The sequence below is a fragment of the Scyliorhinus canicula genome, chromosome 14 (genome assembly GCF_902713615.1).
Source record: "Scyliorhinus canicula chromosome 14, sScyCan1.1, whole genome shotgun sequence".
Taxonomy (NCBI): Eukaryota; Metazoa; Chordata; class Chondrichthyes; order Carcharhiniformes; family Scyliorhinidae; genus Scyliorhinus; species Scyliorhinus canicula.
In genome coordinates this window covers 100,968,651-100,987,612 of record NC_052159.1, presented here as the reverse complement: position 1 = coordinate 100,987,612, position 18,962 = coordinate 100,968,651, and the positions used below count along the sequence as shown (strand labels likewise).

Genomic DNA, 18,962 nt, shown 5'->3' with positions numbered 1-18,962 from the left:
CTACATCAGACTCCTATTTATTGACTACAGCTCCGCCTTCAACACCATAATCCCAGCCAAGATCATATCAAAGCTCCAAAACCTAGGACTTGGCTCCCCAATCTGCAACTGGATCCTCGATTTTCTGACCAACAGACCACAATCAGTAAGAATGAACAACAACACCTCGTCCACAATAGTCCTCAATACTGGGGCCCCGCAAGGCTGCGTACTTAACCCCCTACTCTACTCCCTGTACACACACGACTGCGTGGCAAAATTTGGTTCCAACTCCATCTACAAGTTTGTTGACCATAGTGGGCCAGATCTCGAATAACGACGAGTCAGAATACAGGAGGGAGAATGAGAACTTAGTGGAGTGGTGTAGCGACAACAATCTCCCCCTCAATGCCAGCAAAACTAAACAGCTGGTCATTGACTTCAGGAAGCAAAGTACTGTACAAACCCCTGTCAGCATCAACGGGGCCGAGGTGGTGATGGTTAGCAGTTTCAAATTCGTAGGGGTGCACATCTCCAAAAATCTGTCCTGGTCCACCCACGTCGACGCTATCACCAAGAAAGCACAACAGCGCCTATACTTCCTCAGGAAACTAAGGAAATTTGGCATGCCCACATTAACCCTTACCAACTTTTACAGATGCACCATAGAAAACATCCTATCTGGCTGCATCACAGTCTGGTATGGCAACTGCTCGGCCCAGGACCGCAAAAAACTTCAGAGGGTCGTGAATACCGCCCAGTGCATCACAGGAACCTGCCTCCCATCCATTGACTCCATCTACACTTCCCGGTGCCTGGGGAAAGGGGGCAGCATAATCAAAGATCCCTCCCACCTGGCTTACTCACTCTTCCAACTTCTTCCATCGAGCAGGAGATACAGAAGTCTGAGAACACGCACAGACTCAAAAACAGCTTCTTCCCCGCTGTTACCAGACTCCTAAATGACCCTCTTAAGGACTGACCTCATTAACACTACACCCTGTATGCTTCATCCGATGCCAGTGCTTATGTATTTACATTGTATTCCTTGTGCTGTCCTATTATGTACATTTTAAAAATTCCCTTTTCTTCCCATGTACTTAATGATCTGTTGAGCTCCTCGCAGAAAAATACTTTTCACTGTATCTCGGTACACGTGACAATAAACGAATCCAATCCAATCCTTCAACCATGATTCTTATTTTTGTGTGGCTGGCAACTTGTGATTTAATTTTTCACTTTGACCCCCATTAAAAACAAGCTAAAGACAAGTTATAGGAATACCATCAGTTTATTCTGTATTCTGAACTAACATTATCTTTAGCAACTTAAAATAAGGCTAAGATTAGTCTTTTTCCTCTGACGCAGTGGGTGTGATCATGGCTGACAGCTGACTACAACCTATTCACTTTGTTTTATCCCCCCCCCCCCTTCTATATTTTCTCATTTGAATGCATCTTCATTAATCCTATCTTTTTTCAGGGCTCCTTGGGTCCACAAGGCAAGGCGTGAGCCAAATGTGTTTAACCCATTCGCCGCCATAAATCTCAAGATGCTGGCTAGTTCCCTGTTATGTTTGTGCATTCGCATTAGGAATTACGATTTTGAGGCCCTCGGAATTCCAAAAAATAAGACGACACGGAGGATGATTAATAAATTTAAGCAGAGCCGAGTCATGCCCCTGAATTGCTCCGGGGGGAATGCCCCTGACTGTGACCCATCCTCTCCCCTGCAGAGGTGAGCGAAAGGCAGCAGGCATCTGTGGAAGGCGCAGCGCGAGCTCCTTCCCCAGCGCAGCCCCGCGCCAAATCCCGCCCCTCGGCTGCTCTGGGCGGGGCGGCGCGAGGCTGGCCTTCCTGCTGTGGAACATGGCGGCGGAACGCTGGAATGCGGTGAACGTTCCATTCCCGGGCGCTTCTTGCAGCGTGGCTGTGTCCACGTGCAGCAGCCCAGGTACCAACGACTCTGCACACGGGGAGGGCCGACTGCACTCACCGCTGTTTCCTAAACTGTTTAGTCGGATCCGTATGCAGCATTTAAAAAAAAAACCTCTTGAAAAACTTTGACCTGATTTAAGGGGAATGATCTTCTGCAGTTTTGCAGGTTGTTTTTTGTAAAATTCCAGCCGTTTTACAGATGCTCTTTTCTGTCTGTTTTTGGCCTGTTATAGTCCCCCCCCCCCCCCCGCCCCCCGCGCTCTCTGCCGCCACATGTCTTCAATTTTGCTGTATAGATTTTCAGATAGTGATTAACATTTTACGTACATGTGCACAAGGTTTATTAAATCATTTTTTTTTTAAATCCGAGAGTGCGGGAAATATTCAGTTCACGTAGGTGCAGTGAGAGAAACGTTTAGCGGCTGGTATTTAATAGAGGAGACAGGCTGGACGTGCGAGCTCCCTGCCAGCTGCTGGGTTAATGCCAATGGGATGGGGAACAGAGACGGTGGGAAACACACCAGCCGTCCTCCTGTTTGATTAAATGCACAGTGGGGAGAACATTAAATCAGATGTGGGGCGGGATTCTCCATTAGCTGACACTGAAATTGGGAAATGTGATTGGACGGAGAATAGCTTTCCACGCCAAATTGTGATTCTCTGTCACCTCGAAATCTGCATCAATGCGTTTCATTCCGCACGTACAATAGACCACCTATAGATGGGCAGCATGGTCGGCACAGGCTTGGAGGGCTGAAGGGCCTGTTCCTGTGCTGTACTCTTTGTTCTTTGTTTTGCATATCATTAGCAGGCCCTACCCAGTACTCTACAGAGTTCCCGACGGCGTGGTTCACTTGTGCTTTTAACAATCGTGAAACCGGAGTTTTGCTGAGGGAGCGAGAGAGGGTACGGTAGGTGTCCAACATCGGACTTGTGCCACTGGTTGGGAGGCTTCTGCCAGGGCTGGGGGGAGTAGTGGGGGGTGGCCAGGAAATGGGCTGTGGGGTCGGGTTGGACAGGCAAGGAGCACCATTGCCACAAGGCCCCCAATCAGCTGTGCACACTGCTAACAGCCCACTTTGAACCTTGTGCTACGGGTTGTATCGATGTCCCGTCCCAAAGTTGGAGAAATCCCTCTTGGAAGCTCCCAGGTAAGGGTTTACCTGGCAATTGTTCAGAAGCACTAACTTCCCCTGGACGATTGCATTGTGCTGTGAGCCATCCGACAAAGCGATTTAAATCACTTACTTTGGATGGTTCTGCTAGTGTTATGCTGATAGTTACTCTGAAAAAAATAGCAGAAATAAAACTACTAACTTCAGCGTGATGACTTTAAATACCCAGATTGGTCCGTGCATGAGACCCTACCCCAGCCGACCCCACAGGGGACTGTTTTCCCTCCCTCCACTAAGCACCTGCCCCCTCTGTATTCCCCACCCCAACTTCTCTGTCCATATGGGATTCCCCACCCAACCTAGCTGGACAGCCCCCTCCCCTGACCCCACCGGCCCCCAGTCTGGCTGGACTCCGACCTGACACCCCTCCCTCAACAGATGTCCAACCCCATCACTCCCAAAATCACAAAACTTACCCTAGACATTTACCTTCTCTCTGGCTTGTTATTTTCAATGGGACCATTAAACTCTGCTTTACGGCAGCTAGTGCTGTAAAAAAAGGAAGCGCATCCTTTGCTCCCTGATTCTTTTAGAATTGTCCGTGGAGGGATCAACCCAGTGATCCCTGTGCTGCCAGGATCCCGTCCGGCGTCAGTCAGGAAAGTTGGGCTAAATGGGCACTGAAGAGATTTAGCGCAGGTAAATGGTTACAGTGTGGTAATATGTTGATTGCCACTCTGCGGAGGCTACGGCCCTCCCCACTGAATGCTGAATATTTCCATCATTTTCTGTTTTTTATTTACGATTCCCAGCATCTGCACTGCTACTTTTGTATTTTTTAAATCAAGTTAAAACTTGGTCAACATCATTTCAGCTCATAAATATTGTGTTTCTGAACATGAGTGACTTGCAGCTACTATATTTGCTCCATGTGTTATCTTATCAATCCTGACATAGCAAGGTGGCCTCTAATTTATGGGGACTTGCATTTATGTGGTAGAGACACTTGAGCAGTGCAAAAGAAAGGCTGTTATTGGGTATTAATTATGCCACTCCATATCTTTCTGGGATTTATGTTAACTTAGTTGTCCTCCCTGAAAACAGATGGTGATTATAACTCCACTTATACAAAAATCGGCAACAGTTTCATGGTCATCATTTATTTCCAGATATCTATTGAATTCAAATTCCACCAAGTGACAGATTCCAACTCTCGATCCGAGAACATTACCCTGGTTCTCTGGATTACTAGTCCAGTGAAAATAACACAACACCACCGCCTCTCCTCACTCGATCACACTGTTGGTGACGCCATCTTTCACATGAGACATTAAACCAAGGTCCCAGCTTTCCCTCGGGTGAACGTGAAATGATCCAGTGGTATTATTTCTTAGGGGAACAGCAGAACGCACCTAGTGTTCAGCCCAATATTCATCTCGATTATCACCACAAAGACAGGTTATCTGGTCATTATCATAAAATCTTGGGAAGAGATACCACCTCTTGATTTCACAATGCCATCTTTGTTTCACTTTTCACGAGGGTGATAAATCCATATGTGGGAACTATAAAGACACATCCCTTCTGTTTACACAAATCCTCCTGGATGACCTAATACCCATCAGCAAAGACCCAGGTGGTTTCCGGTCATCTCGGGGAACCACAGATATGGTCTTTATTGCTCAACAAATTCAAGAAGAGTGTGTGGAACCATGCAAAGACCTCTACGTGGCCGTTATGATCTCTCAAAGGCATTTGAATTTACCCACTGCATAACCCTCTAGAAAATCCTTCTGAGACTTGGATAGTTGGCAAAATTTGTTTCTTTCCTGCAACCCTTGCATGACAGTGTGGCAGCAAATGTCCAACTGGATTGGAGACTGAGCCCTTTTGTGGCTGAACAAGCAGCACCCATGATTGCACTATCTCTTTCCACTAGCTGCCTCCACTTGGTAATAGAATTCATTCACAGCCAGTTTCCACATGGGATCATGATTGCATTTCGATTCGACGGAAACCCTTCAGCCTCAACAGGCCGAGTGCCAAAACCAAGGTGACTTGTCAGCGTATCTGCTGCTTACGATATGCCCGCATGACTGTGCAGTTGTGGCTTACACTGCAAGTGACACTTGGACCTCTCTCAACCCCTTCAATTCTGCAAGGCCAGAATTCTCCATCAGCCCTCCCATGGACAAACACCAGCTATTGTAATTGGGGGAGAGGCCATAGAAATTATGGAACATTTTCCATATCTCATGACGCTTCACAGTGCCAGGATCCCAGGTTCGATTCCCTGCTGGGTCACTGTCTGTGCAGAGTCTGCACGTTCTTCCCGTGTCTGCATGGGTTTCCTCCGGGTGCTCCGGTTCCCTCCCACAGTCCAAAGTTGTGCAGGTTAGGTGGATTGGCCAGGCTAAATTGCCCTTAGTGTCCAAAAAGGTTAGGAGGGGTTATTGGATTACGGGGATAGGGTGGAAGTGAGGGCTTAAGTGGGTAGGTGCAGACTCGATGGGCCAGAGAAAACATTTTAAGGACACTGAAAGCATAATTGACATGGGGGCAAATTGATATCACTGCGTGGGAGGAACTTGTAATTCATGCCATGTTATTAGACACCATTTGACATGGTGCCAAAAGGGAGATTTAGGACCCATGTGACCATGTAGACTTTAAGGAACATCTTGAAGGAGGAGAGTGAGCCAGAAACATATAGGAAGGAAATTCCAGAGCTTGGCAGGGTCTCCAGTGGTGAGCTGATTTCTACCAGGTGCATGAGGTAAGTTGGAGGAATGCAGAGTTCTCCGTGGAGTAGTAGCTTTGAAGAGGTTACAGAGATAAGGTGGGACGTGACCATGGAGGAATTTGAACATAATGAGAATTTTGTATGTTCTATGTCTTCATGCTGCTTGTCCTGCATCCAGTATTACAAATCAGAGGCACTGGAGGAATGCGGCGAGGTGATGGTAAGATATAGCTGAGGCCATCAACATAACATGTAGGATCTGACTTGTTTTGCATGATGTTGCCGAAGATTTGAACTTGTTTGAAAAAGTGGGAGGGGAACTAGCCCTTGAGGTACTCCAGCGGAAATCATTTGGGAACTGAGAAACAACTGCAGGCGATTTTCTACTTCTGGTTAGATAGATAAGAACAAGGAATAAGCATCAAATGTTGCTTAACTGTAACCTGTGTAAAATGTGTTTGAAAGTTAATTGTATCTATTTTCTGTGCAATTAATGGAAGCAAAATAAAACAGCCGTCGAGTCCCATTTCCATATTTCCCAGAAGAAACAAACCTTTCTAGAAATGGCGTGTTTCAACTTCAAACATCATCTGTTCTGTTACTTTTCGCGAAGTTTCTTAACTGAATTTAGCATCAAGTCTATAATCAGTCAGTTCCAATTTTGTCTGTTATTGGAAATAAATTCATGAAATTTATTTGTGTCAGGACACACATTGCTTCTGCTTTTAGCGGTTCCTCGACCGCTTTGCCAGTGGTATTTTAAAATTGAAATCCGGTATCCTGTTAATTAAAATGTATGGAAGTATCTGCTTGCAGTTACTGGGATCATACCAGTGCCAGTAGCATGATGCCATGGATAAACCCTATTAACCATGGAGCTGTGCTTATACTGGTTTTGCTGCTGGTTGGTCAATGTAAAATAATCTCCAATGCCCATTGAACAAAGGTTCAGGCAGTAACCTGACTGCAGGCCATTATAGCAAAAGATGTGAGTCTATGGTGAAAAATATATTATCCTATTAGTATTTATGCCTGACACATTTTCAAAAAATGAGAACTTTAAAAATGTTTTAAAGTGCCCAATTTTTTTATTTTCGAATTAAGGGGCAATTTAGTGTGGCCAATCCACCTACCCTGCACATTTTAGGGTTGTGGGGGTGAGACCCATGCAGACATGGGGAGGATGTGCAAACGCCACATGGACAGTGACCCGGGGTCGGGATCGAACCTGGGACCTTGGCACTGTGAGGCAGCAGTGCTAACCACTGGCCACCGTGCCGCCCTTCCCACATGAGATTTAACATACGTTAAGAGCCAGTGGTGCAATATGCTAACTCCTTACATGAAAATTTCAGTTATGCTTTGATGTCAGCAGGGTTTTGGATAAGGAAGACTCCTTTACACCTGGTGAGTTTATGATATGGGAAGTGGCAGTGTAATATTGAGCCGGCTAAACCTGTGCGGCAGAGGTCTCCGCTTCATAGTGGTACCCACATTATAGTGAGAGAAGTGTTTGGATGAAGACTTTGATGATGCATTGGAATGTATCTGCCAAAAAAAGTGATTTGCCTTCACTGCAGGAGTCCACTATGTACACGTTCAGATTATAAAGAATTAGCCAGACAGGTTATGAATTTAAACAAATAGCATGATGAGGTTATTGAAGCTACTTCCGAAAAAAGTCTAGGTAAATCGCAACCACCATTCACATGTCACACACATTCCCAGGTCCCCACACACACTAATACAGATGGTAGGATAAGAGAATAGCTGAAGGGCAATTTCCAGTTTGTAAGTAGATAAAACAAAGGAGTACACGGTTAACTTATTTGTTTGGTCTCGATGTGGTGACTCATGTTGCAGCAGTGCTGTCCGGTTGTCTTGCTGGATGATGTTGTATGAAGCAAATTTCCACATTTAATTCCCAACAGATGTTGGTTTGCAAAAGATTTCCCTTCTCAGGATGGTCACTTTGCAAATCCTGGCACAGTACTTTCGAGAGAGACAGTTTCTTTGCAGCCATACGGTCGAGTATGTTAATCTCTGATCTCTCTGGCTTGCTAAACAGTTCTTAAAAGTCCTGCTGACTGTATAATCCAGAGGAATTCAATTAATCCATGTCTGCTACGGCCATTTTTTTAAGAAGATAATTGCATTTTGATATCTCATCTCTGAAACCTTTGAAGAATTATAGGATTGTGGGAAAGCCAGCAGGAGATAGTGTCTTTCATACTCCCCAGGGGTTGTTTGGTGTCTGTTCCCATTTCACCCTACTTGGGTGAAATGCAAGTTGCATGTTGTGGCTGGTTGGCAGTCTTTCATTGTCTTAATATGATTACAGTTCTTATTCTTTAAAATTCAGCCAAAGAAGGAATAATTAGAAACTATATATGTTTATTTTCAGAAGAGCACATCCTCGTAACAGGGTTGATTCATAGGGATTGGAATAAAGTCTTTAAAATGTTTACCATGCATCTGTTGTGATTCAAGTAAATTTAAATGACAGAATTCCTCTTTTAATTTGTTCTAGATGGATATATACAAGATCTTGTAAGAGCCTGTGAAAATGCCTTAACAGCATTAAGGAGTAAACTTCTTACAGTAGAACGTAACGTTCTGCATTCTCTGTTGTATGTGTTCCACAACAGGTTACGTCAGCACAAGCCTTATCTTGCACTGAAGCAGGTTAGTATACTCGTCCAAAGGGTAGGGTTAGCACTGGATTTAGTGTACGATTGCTACAGTGCCAAATTATGATTTAATAAAATCAATTGTTCTCATGATATTTGAGAAAAACTTCACTTTCACTATAACAATTTTAGCTAAGGGAATGGAGCAATGTGCAAATTCAGTTTTGAAATTGATGTAATTTATATTCATTTATGTATTCTGGTCCAAATATAAAGTGTACGTATTTAATTTATTTCATTAACCTTTTTTAGGTTGAACAATGTGTAAAGCGTTTACACAATATGAAACTTGAAGGTTCAATTCAAGATCTGATCCAATTATGCCCAAGGTAATTTATGAAGCAGGTGTTATTTTGTAATAAATGTAGGAAGGGGAGAGAAAGCAGGAAACTACAAGCCAATTAGCTTGACATCATTTGTCAGGTAAATGCTGGAATCTATTTTGGAAGTCTTAAAAATGCACATTGAAAATCATAGAATGATAGATAGAGTCAGCATGGTTTTACAAAAAACAAATCGTATTTGACAAAGTTATAGGTTTTTGAGTATGTTACTAGTAAAGGAGAGCCAGTAGATAGAACGTATTTGGATTTCAAAAGGCATTTGATAAGGTATCATACAAATGGTGAATGAACAAAATAAGGGCCCATGGAGTGAGGGATATATTAGATGAAGGATTGGCTAATGAGCGGGAAGCAGGAATAATTGAAGCATTTTCAAGTTACCGGCTATAACTAGGGGAGTGGCGCAAGGAGCATTGCTGGGTATCCATCTATTTGCAATCAATATTAATGACTTAAAGAAAATTGAGCCTATACTCAATGGAGTTTAAAAGTGTTTTCATTGAAATGTTCAAAAATTTTAAGGGGCCTGATGGATAAACACCAAGAGGTTATTTCCTCTGACTGAAATCTAAAACAACAGGGCACAGTCTTGGATTGGGAGGTAAATCATTTAGGACTGATGATATGAGGAGAAGTATGTTCACTCAGAGTTGTGAATCTTTGGAATGATCTATTCTGGAGCAGTGTGGATGCTTCCACTACTGAATATGTTTAAGACCGATAGGTATTTGGTATCTCAGAGAATATGGGGAATGAACTGGAAAGTGGAGTTGAGGCAGAAAGTCAGCCTTGATTGTATTGAAAGGCAGAGAAGGCTCAAGGGTCCATATGGTCTACTCCTATTACTTATGAACTTTAGCTTGTAATTTCGATCTTTCTTTTTTAAAAACATCAGGACAGCCAAGATACAAAATGCTAAGACAACATATGTCCCCAGCCAACCAGTCCTTGAGTGGATATCGCTGAAAGTTTTGGGAGGCTCCAAGTTGATTTTACGCCTGATGGAAATGTGCTCCAAAGTATTTCTGTATCCTTAAATCTGGTTATATCCCACTGCATGTGTATGCGTAACGTGTCTCAATCTGAAATTTGCTAATCTATAAAAAATATAGACCATAGAGGTACTCACGGTCATGTGTGACCTTTAGCAAAAGTGCTGCCTTGGCAACAAAAAATTAATGAATAATTAGACATTTGATCATGTGTCTGGACTGTGGAAATCATATAATTAATGTTCATTGCTGTTTCTTTTTGAGTGAACAAACTTCCTTTGTTTTATTCCCTAAGTCATGTATGCAGCCAATTGATAATTGCTTTGAATTGGTGTTGAACCATGTGTAATTGTGCCTTGGTATTTTTTCTCTTATTCATTTTTTCCTCCAGTTGTATGGCTCAGTTGAGGAGCTCAGTTGTACGTTTCAATCACTGGTATTGCACAAAATTGTATTCAGCCATTAGCATTGTACAGCGTGTCAATGAAAGACTGTCATATTTAGCTCCGTTGGCTGGACAGCTGGTTTGTGATGCAGAATGAGACCAACAGTGGATTCAGTTCCCTTACCGGCTGAGGTTATTCAAGAAGGCGCCACCTTCTCAAACTTACCCCTCGCCTGAGGTGTGGTGATCGAGATCAGCAATGATGGTAAATTGAATTTTGTGTAGGATGGGACATGGCTGGCAGAGCTTTTGGGCTGAGGTTCGTGAAACATGTGAGGCTGGCCAGAAGAGCATTAGAGTAATCAGATGTGGAGAGGGAGAAGGCATAAATTAAGGTTTTAGTGGCAGAGGAGCTGAGGGAGGAATGGAGTTGAGGAATATTGAGATGAAAGTCAGTGGGTTTATAAGTAAAATAACTTAGAAGCCATGTTCCCTCTAAGTGGCTGTGCAAAAACCCAAAGGTTCCCATGCACACAAGTTCAGTCGACCAGGCTAGATGGAATTGAGGTTCACAAGGAGGAGGTGTTAGTAATTTTGGAAAGTGTAAAAATAGATAAGTCCCCTGGGCCAGATGGGATTTACCCTAGGATTCTCTGGGAAGCCAGGGAGGAGATTGCAGAGCCTTTGTCCTTGATCTTTATGTCGTCATTGTCGACAGGAATAGTGCCAGAAGACTGGAGGATAGCAAATGTTGTCCCCTTGTTCAAGAAGGGGAGTAGAGACAACCCTGGTAATTATAGACCTGTGAGCCGTACTTCGGTTGTGGGTAAAATGTTGGAAAAGGTTATAAGAGATAGGGTTTATAATCATCTTGAAAAGAACAAGTTGATTAGCGATAGTCAACACGGTTTTGTGAAGGGTAGGTCATGTCTCACAAACCTTATTGAGTTTTTTGAGAAGGTGACCAAACAGTTGGATGAGGGTAAAGCGGTTGATGTGGTGTATATGGATTTCAGTAAGGCGTTTGATAAGGTTCCACACGGTAGGCTATTGCAGAGAATAAGGAAGTATGGGATTGAAGGTGATTTAGCGGTTTGGATCAGTAATTGGCTAGCTGAAAGAAGACAGAGGGTGGTGATTGATGGCAAATGTTCATCCTGGAGTTCAGTTACTAGTGGTGTACCGCAAGGATCTGTTTTGGGGCCACTGCTGTTTGTCATTTTTATAAATGACCTGGAAGAGGGTGTAGAAGGATGGGTTAGTAAATTTGCAGATGACACGAAGGTTGGTGGAGTTGTGGATAGTGCTGAAGGATGTTATAGGATACAGAGGGACATAGATAAGCTGCAGAGCTGGGCTGAGAGGTGGCAGATGGAGTTTAAGGCGGAAAAGTGTGAGGTGGTTCACTTTGGAAGGAGTAACAGGAATGCAGAGTACTGGGCTAATGGCAAGATTCTTGGTAGTGTAAATGAACAGAGAGATCTCGGCATCCATATACATAAATCCCTGAAAGTTGCCACCCAGGTTAATAGGGCTGTTAAGAAGGCATATGGTGTGCTAGCCTTTATCAGTAGGGGGATTGAGTTTCGGAGCCACAAGATCATGCTGCAGCTGTACATAACTCTGGTGCGGCCGCTCCTGGAGTACTGCATGCAGTTCTGGTCCCCACATTATAGGAAGGATGTGGAAGCTTTGGAAAGGGTTCAGAGGAGATTTACTAGGATGTTGCCTGGTATGGAGGGAAGGTCTTACGAGGAAAGGCTCAGGGACTTGAGGTTGTTTTCGTTAGATAGGAGAAGACTGAGAGGTGACTTAATAGAGACATATAAGATAGTCAGAGGGTTAGATAGGGTGGACAGTGAGAGTCTCTTTCCTCGGATGGTGATGACCAACACGAGGGGACATAGCTTTAAATTGAGGGGTAGTAGATATAGGACAGATGTCAGAGGCAGTTTCTTTACTCAGAGAGTAGTAGGGGTGTGGAACGCCCTGCCTGCAACAGTAGTAGACTCGCCAACTTTAAGGGCATTTAAGTGGTCGCTGGATAGACATATGGATGAAAATGGAATAGTGTAGGTCAAATAGGCTTCAGATGGTTTCACAGGTCGGCGCAACATCGAGGGCCGAAGGGCCCGTACTGCGCTGTAATGTTCTATGTTCTATAAGTTAGGTCCTTGAAGTTGCCTCAGATGTGCGCAACACAAAAGGTTAAAGGACCTGAACCCGTGCTTACAAAACTCAACTGGAGTTCGAACAACAGTCATTGCAAACTATCTAGTTCAGCCTGAAACAGGATCCAAGCAAAGAGGCATACGGGTATGAAATTTGTGACGACAGGTAAGAAATATTTACTCAATCCTTTTGGTATTTGAAGACTGTCTAAGAGTGATTGTTGAATAAAAGCAATCTGACAGCACAGAGTGAGAGTTAGAGGGCTCAATAGGAGTGTGGAGAGATCTCGGTGTTATTTGTTGTTTATGTGGAATCTGACTCTGTACCTGGCTATGTGGTAGAATTGAGGATTTTAAGGCGGAAATAACAATTCCCTGAAAGGATATGCTTCTGGGAAATTACCTAGTTGGAGCACTGCTGTTTTGATCTGCTGGTTAGAAAAAGCATTTTGAAATGATGTATCCAGCATGTTTATCTTTGATAAGCTACCATTCAAGTGAATAAGGATTGGAATCCTTTTTGGTCTCGTCGCTCTCTTCAGGTATCATACCGAAGAGGGCAGTGGCGACCATGAACTTTCATGTGTTGGTCCATGATTATTCTTGGCAAGGTATTGCAGGAATTTGCCATTGTCTTCTGCAGGATCAAGTGTAACATTCATTAACAGAATTCTGAACTGTTGGATTACCTTAATTCTAACGTACAATAGTTTGACTACTCAATATCTACGCTGCGAAGAATTTATTGTCCTAAATGTGGTTATTACAGGATTGGTCAGCAGGTTGTGGTAAGTGAAGAATTGATTCTGTTGACATTTAATTTATATTCATTGATTTTTAGCGAATTAGTTTTAGGAAAAAGAAATATGCTGAAATGTAACTTTTTTTTTAGGGTCCTATCTACAAATATTTTATTCAGCCTCGATCTTATGTATGATAGATTGTTCCTGTTGCTGAATGAGGTGACTAAAATTCAACAAATGGCATACGTGAAGGAGTTCCCCTTCCCTGTTAGTATCAGGAAATGGCTTGGCCTTTCCCATTTCAAAGTCATACCATCGAAGTTGCCAAGTCTCTCATCGCCGATGAGTGGGATACCTTCAGGAGAACCAGGTTTACTTGACAAATTGTTCTCGGGGCCTGAACGTTTATTATTGGATGATGATCAAGATGCAACATCAGAAGGAAATAAAATAAATGGCAGTAGCACCCCTGAAACAAATCAGAATATCGATATCGGACTCCCTGAACCGGACAAAAGACTTTGTGAAATTGGTGAGTGTTTGCATGATGCTATTGCAATAAATTGTTGCACTGCTTTGCCGGCTTAATAATCTAAACGTTATTGCTACGTTTCCAAAATGATGTGTAGTAATGTTATATGCCTCTATTAATGCATTATTGTTACTGTTTCTAATCTAAATTGTTTTTGTGTTGAATTAAATTTTATGTTTCTCTTGAAGAAATTGGAATTCAGATGGGATTTGGAATGAAGTCTCTGCAAGCTCACAGTCCGAACTATTCCGAGGTCAGTATGGTTCTAATTTTTTATGATTCATTATTTGCTCCCACTCTGATTCCTCGTCCTTGGCCTTTGACTTGTTCTCAGGAAGCTACATGGAAACTCGAGGAACAGCACCTAATTTTTCAATTAGGCTCTTCACAATCTTCTAAGGAGAACCAGTGGACATGACCTATTTAGATTTCTAGAATCTTTGACAAGGTGCTGTATAGGAGGCTGTTAAATAAGTTAAGAGCCCATGGTGTTATGGGTAAGATACTGGCACAGATAGAGGATTTGCTGACTGGCAGAAGTCAGAGAGTGGGGATAAAGGGGTCTTTTTCAGGATGACAGCCGGTGACTAGTGATGTGCCTCAGGGGTCAGTGTTGGGACCACAGCTTTTCAGAATATACATTAACGATCTGGAAGAAGGAACTGAGGGCACTGTTAAGTTTGCAGATGATACAAAGATATGCCGAGGGACAGGTAGTATTGAGGAAGCAGGGGGGCTGCAGAAGGACCTGGACAGGCTAGGAGAGTAGGCAAAGAAGTGGCAGATGAAATATAATCTGGAAAAGTGTGAGGTTATGCACTTTGGTAGGAAGAATGGAGGCATAGACTATTTTCTGAATGGGAAAAGACTTAGAAAATCAGAAACACAATGGGAGTTGGGAGTCCTAGTTTAAAATTCTCTTCAGGTTAACGTGCAGGTTCAGTCGGCAGTTAGGAAGGCAAGTGCAATGTTAGCATTCATGTTAAGAGGGCTAGAATAAAAGGGAGGGGATGTACTTCTCAGAGTGTATACGGCTATGGTCAGACTCCATTTAGTGTATTGTGAGCTGTTTTGGGCCCCGTATCTAAGGAAGGATGTGCTGGCCTTGGAAAGGGTCCAGAGGAGGTTCATAAGAATGATGCCTGGAAGGAAGAGCTTATCATATGAGGAGCGGTTGAGGACTCTGCGTCTGTATTCATTGAGGTTTAGGAGGATGAGGGGTATCTTATTGAAACTTAAAGGATACTGAGAGGCCTAGATAGAGTGGACGTGGAGAGGGTCTTTCCACCAGTAGGAAAAACTAAAACACGAGGACACAGCCTCAGACTGAAGGGATGATACTTTAAAACAGAGATGAGGAGGAATTTCTTCAGCCAGAGGGTGGTGAATCTGTGGAACTCTTTGCCACATAAGGCTGTGGAGGTCAAATAACTGAGTGTCATTAAGACAAAGATTGATAGATTCTTGATTAATAAGGGGATCAGGAGTTATGGGGAGAAGGCAGGAGAATGGGGATGAGATACATATCAGCTATGACTGAATGGTGGAGCAGACCCGATGGGCCAAATTACTCAATTCTGCCCCTTTGTCTTAAGTCTAATCTTGATATTGCATTCAACAGTTTCAGATTATAATCTCTGTCCCTGTCTTTTCAGACAGCAGGTCTGGTATTGATTTTGCTAATATCATTTATAGCTCTCCTGCACCCTCCTTGTTTATTACTTTTTAATTTACCTGGTTCCGTCATCGGTTCTGTCATTTAATCATTCCTTCCTGCCTTTTTGTTCTTTTCACCCCACTATACCCTTCTTTTCCTACCTTTGTACTTGCTTAAAACCCATTTCTAACTTTTTTTAGTTCCAATAAAAGACCATTGACCTGAAGCATTAACTCTGTTTCTCTCTCCAGATGCTCCCTGTTTTGCTGAGCATTTCCAGCATTTTCAGTTTTTATTTCAGGTTACCAACATCTGCAGTGTTTTGCTTTTAGTGCTATAATTGTACATGAGAATATATATCTCATGCGGCATGTGCATAGTGGTTAGCACTGTTGCTTCACAGTGCCAGGGTCCCAGGTCACTATCTGTGCAGAGTATGCACATTCTCCCCGTGTCTGCATGGGTTTCTTCTGGGTGCTCCGCTTTCCTCCCACAAGTCCTGAAAGACGTGCTTGTTAGGTGAATTGGACATTCTGAATTCTCCCTCCATGCATCCGAACGGGAGTGTGGCGACATGGGGATTTTCACAGTAACTTTATTGCACTGTTAATGTAAGTCTACTTGTGACACTAATAAAGATTATTATATCTCTTATTTAGCTACCATCTTTTGTAAAATCTAGTTTTGTTTTTGTAGAACATCCAGAAGTTTGTGAAAGAATTTCACTGCAGTAGTTCGAAGAAAGATAAGCAACCACTTCCTTTGTCGGGCGAGTATGTGAGAAGGATTGGTGCAACACAGACTTTCAATGTACTGTGTTTGGAGCTCCAGACAATATTCCATTGGTTTAGGGGCAAAAAATTAAAACCTGAAACCTGCTATTTAAGAAATCAGCTTCTCAAATGTCACAGACTTGGAATGGTGGAAGCTCTTGGATACAGGTATGTATGGTATGCATAGGGAGAGGGTTAGAGAAAATGAAAATAAAATCTTAGTGTTCTGGTGGTGAAACATTCTGCTCCAAATTTATAAATATTACTCTGCAATAAAATCAGCTCAAATAAAGTTATAGGTGTGCAGAAAAGCTATTAGATCTATACTTGCGCCTTGGTTTTGAAACCATAAGAATTTATATATTGCTGCGATGCAAATAAAGCAATGACTAAACATAATAGTGTGTAACTTTTATTTGAAATGTGTTGTAGATCGCGAGAATTTTAATAATGAATCTCCACCCAGGAAATACTCATGACTTCAGACAATCACTTCTGGGAGGATTGAACAAAGTTCATGACAATGAAACGTTGAGTCATTCTCTTTTGCTTGTAACTATAAAAACATATTAATTGTTAAACATTTAATCAGATCACTGCTGGGAATAATGGAGAACTCCTTCCTCAAAGCTGAATTTGCTCGTGCCTTATAAGTTGTCAAGTCATTCTCACTTGTTGAATGTGGGTATTCACTATCCCAGTTGTACAGCAGTTGTGCTTTTCCTTAGGGGTAGAAGGAAAGGAAGGGAATGCAATACTGCTTGTTGTGAAATTTGGCCACATTTTCTGCAATGCCTGTCTAGTATGACCATATTAAGTGACTCTCATCTCACTCAACCACCGCTGAACCTGTGCGTCTTTTCCATTTCCCACTTTAGCCACCCTTCTAGCTTTACACTACTGAAATGAGGATAGCTTTCTCCCAGAGCATTATGAGCTTCTAGGTCTAATCTATTGCACTTAAAACTTTCAGTGGCATAAAGAGTGAGTAGAGACTCAACCAGATTCAAACCCAAGCCAGAAGTGAAAAAATGTATTAACTGAATGAAAGTTACAATAAATGATAAGTCTCATGAAAGCTGAATAGTAACAATATCTGTATTTATTTTCATTAACAATATAGATTTCCAAAGAAGATACATTTCATAAAAATGGCCATCTGCAGATATCTCACTAAAAGGTCTCGGGGGAAATTGCATCAAGATAAAACGTTCAAAAATTGCAAGAGCACAGTGTTCCTTCGCCAGAACTATAAGATGAGACAATCAAAATTATACAAGGTATTGCCAAGGAGAAAGAAGTGCTCACTCAAGAAGAAGCAGGCGAGGGTTAGACTTCATACGAAGAAAAGATGCAAAATGACATTACAAACCACTCCAAATTTTCTATCTGATACACAAGCTGTTATAAAGAGACTGCGTGTTACTGGAGACATGCCTACTGAACTCGTTGGAAACAATGGTTTGTATCAGAATCTCAAGAATATGGCACTCCCACTAGGTTCTTTGGGAGGAGGTTCGGCAGTTCTGCCCAAGGTGGACAATGATATTGATGACATTTTTGCATCGATTGGAATATAGTTTGTTCCTTGAAATTTAAAAACCACGGCAAGTAAAATATTTGACAATCCTATCAAACTTGGAGATGTGCATTTCTCTTGGCATGGATTTGAAAAGTGAATGCATAATTTATATGCTGCCTCAAACTTGTGCCACTTTTACTATTCTGTTCTAATAACTTTAGAACCAGGTTTCAGGTCCAAGAAAGTGGCTCCATGTGTTTTTTTTCCCTTTCTCAAAATAAGGGTGTGTTAGAGTGTGGAAAAAAGGAAGAAACAAATCCTAATTTCCTTCAGGTTTTCAGCTTTGCATTCGTATCACCTGGAGTTTGCAGATGTAGTTATTAGTTTTAATAATTTGTTATACTTATTGCATTTATTGCTACATTTGAGCTGGGCCATATCCTTCAATCTTTTCTCCCTAATGAAAACTAGGTTGGTTCCGTTAGTCACCTCTTGCTATTTAGCTTTAATTTCTAAAATAGTCATTTAAAAAAATTATACAAAATTGGCATAAATTTGGACGGGTGTCGTCTTAGCAGTTTTCTTTGTCTTAATAACTACTGTAAGATACTTCTCTACTGTACAAAATGGACCATTACCTAATTTTTCTGCACTCTTACTTAACTTGATTTTATTACTGTGTAATATTTCATATATTTGCAATTTTATGTGTGGCTGAGTAACAAAAACAGCATTGTGATAATATCTCTTGATTTAAATGTTAAGCTCCAATGTGTACAAGTTCTTGACATGTTTTAAGTTCATCTTGACAACCCTCAATGCTATGTCTGCGCTAGTGTAAAGCCAGATTTTTCACCAGTTCCGAGTGGTGCTTATCTCAGTCAGGACTGGAGACATGTTGCCACATGTAGTGAAATCAGCACCTTATGTATCATGCCGTTCCGCTTCATTTTGTGCATATTTCGGAAATTACACCGTAATAAATGACTGTGTAATGGTACAATAAGTTGGAGTTTTCATAATAAATATCTATGCAAAAAAAATCGATAAATTATAAATTTTTATAATTAAAAAAAAACGTAATTTTTAAAACAAATGTGGAAGACAGGAGGCAGTCACAGTCATCTGCCAGTATCTTTGGTCAAATATTGCTGATGGAACTGCATTAATCTTCACTGAAGTTCATGACTGGTTCTCAAACATGTTTTGGCAGTGTCCTGGTGAGTACCTTATAACCTACTAACTCAGAACACTGGTAACTAAAGAGGACAACCATCATTCTTGTTCATTTATCTTTCTCCTTCCATTCTGCTTTCCTCTCTACATTTTCTCAATTTTTAGTTAAAGTGATGTTGTTTCTTTCTTTTCTACACCATTAT

General features: G+C 42.0%; 1 protein-coding gene across 2 annotated transcripts; it reads left to right on the top strand.

The window, feature by feature from the left end:
• Positions 1–1,778: 1,778 nt before the first annotated feature.
• nepro (nucleolus and neural progenitor protein) lies at positions 1,779–18,626 on the top strand. 2 transcript variants are annotated; one of them, XM_038818336.1, is made up of 9 exons: positions 1,779–1,932; positions 8,305–8,459; positions 8,717–8,793; positions 9,704–9,835; positions 13,067–13,144; positions 13,249–13,631; positions 13,820–13,884; positions 15,985–16,229; positions 17,185–18,626. In XM_038818336.1, exons 1-9 carry the CDS (start codon positions 1,848–1,850, stop codon positions 17,639–17,641), a joined length of 1,677 nt encoding a protein of 558 aa, XP_038674264.1. In that variant the 5' UTR covers positions 1,779–1,847; the 3' UTR covers positions 17,642–18,626. The 2 variants fall into 2 exon arrangements, with proteins under 2 accessions (XP_038674264.1, XP_038674265.1); XM_038818337.1 differs by lacking the exon at positions 1,779–1,932 and adding an exon at positions 1,940–2,082.
• The last annotated feature ends 336 nt before the right edge of the window (positions 18,627–18,962 follow it).

Bases quoted from the DNA above. Each gene is read 5' to 3' on its own strand.
- nepro (XM_038818336.1), top strand. From the start codon at position 1,848: ATGGCGGCGGAACGCTGGAATGCGGTGAACGTTCCATTCCCGGGCGCT. The intron at 8,794-9,703 runs GTAATTTATGAA...TAAAAACATCAG, and splicing joins CTGATCCAATTATGCCCAAG to GACAGCCAAGATACAAAATG. The intron at 9,836-13,066 runs GTATCCTTAAAT...AACGTACAATAG, and splicing joins ATGTGCTCCAAAGTATTTCT to TTTGACTACTCAATATCTAC.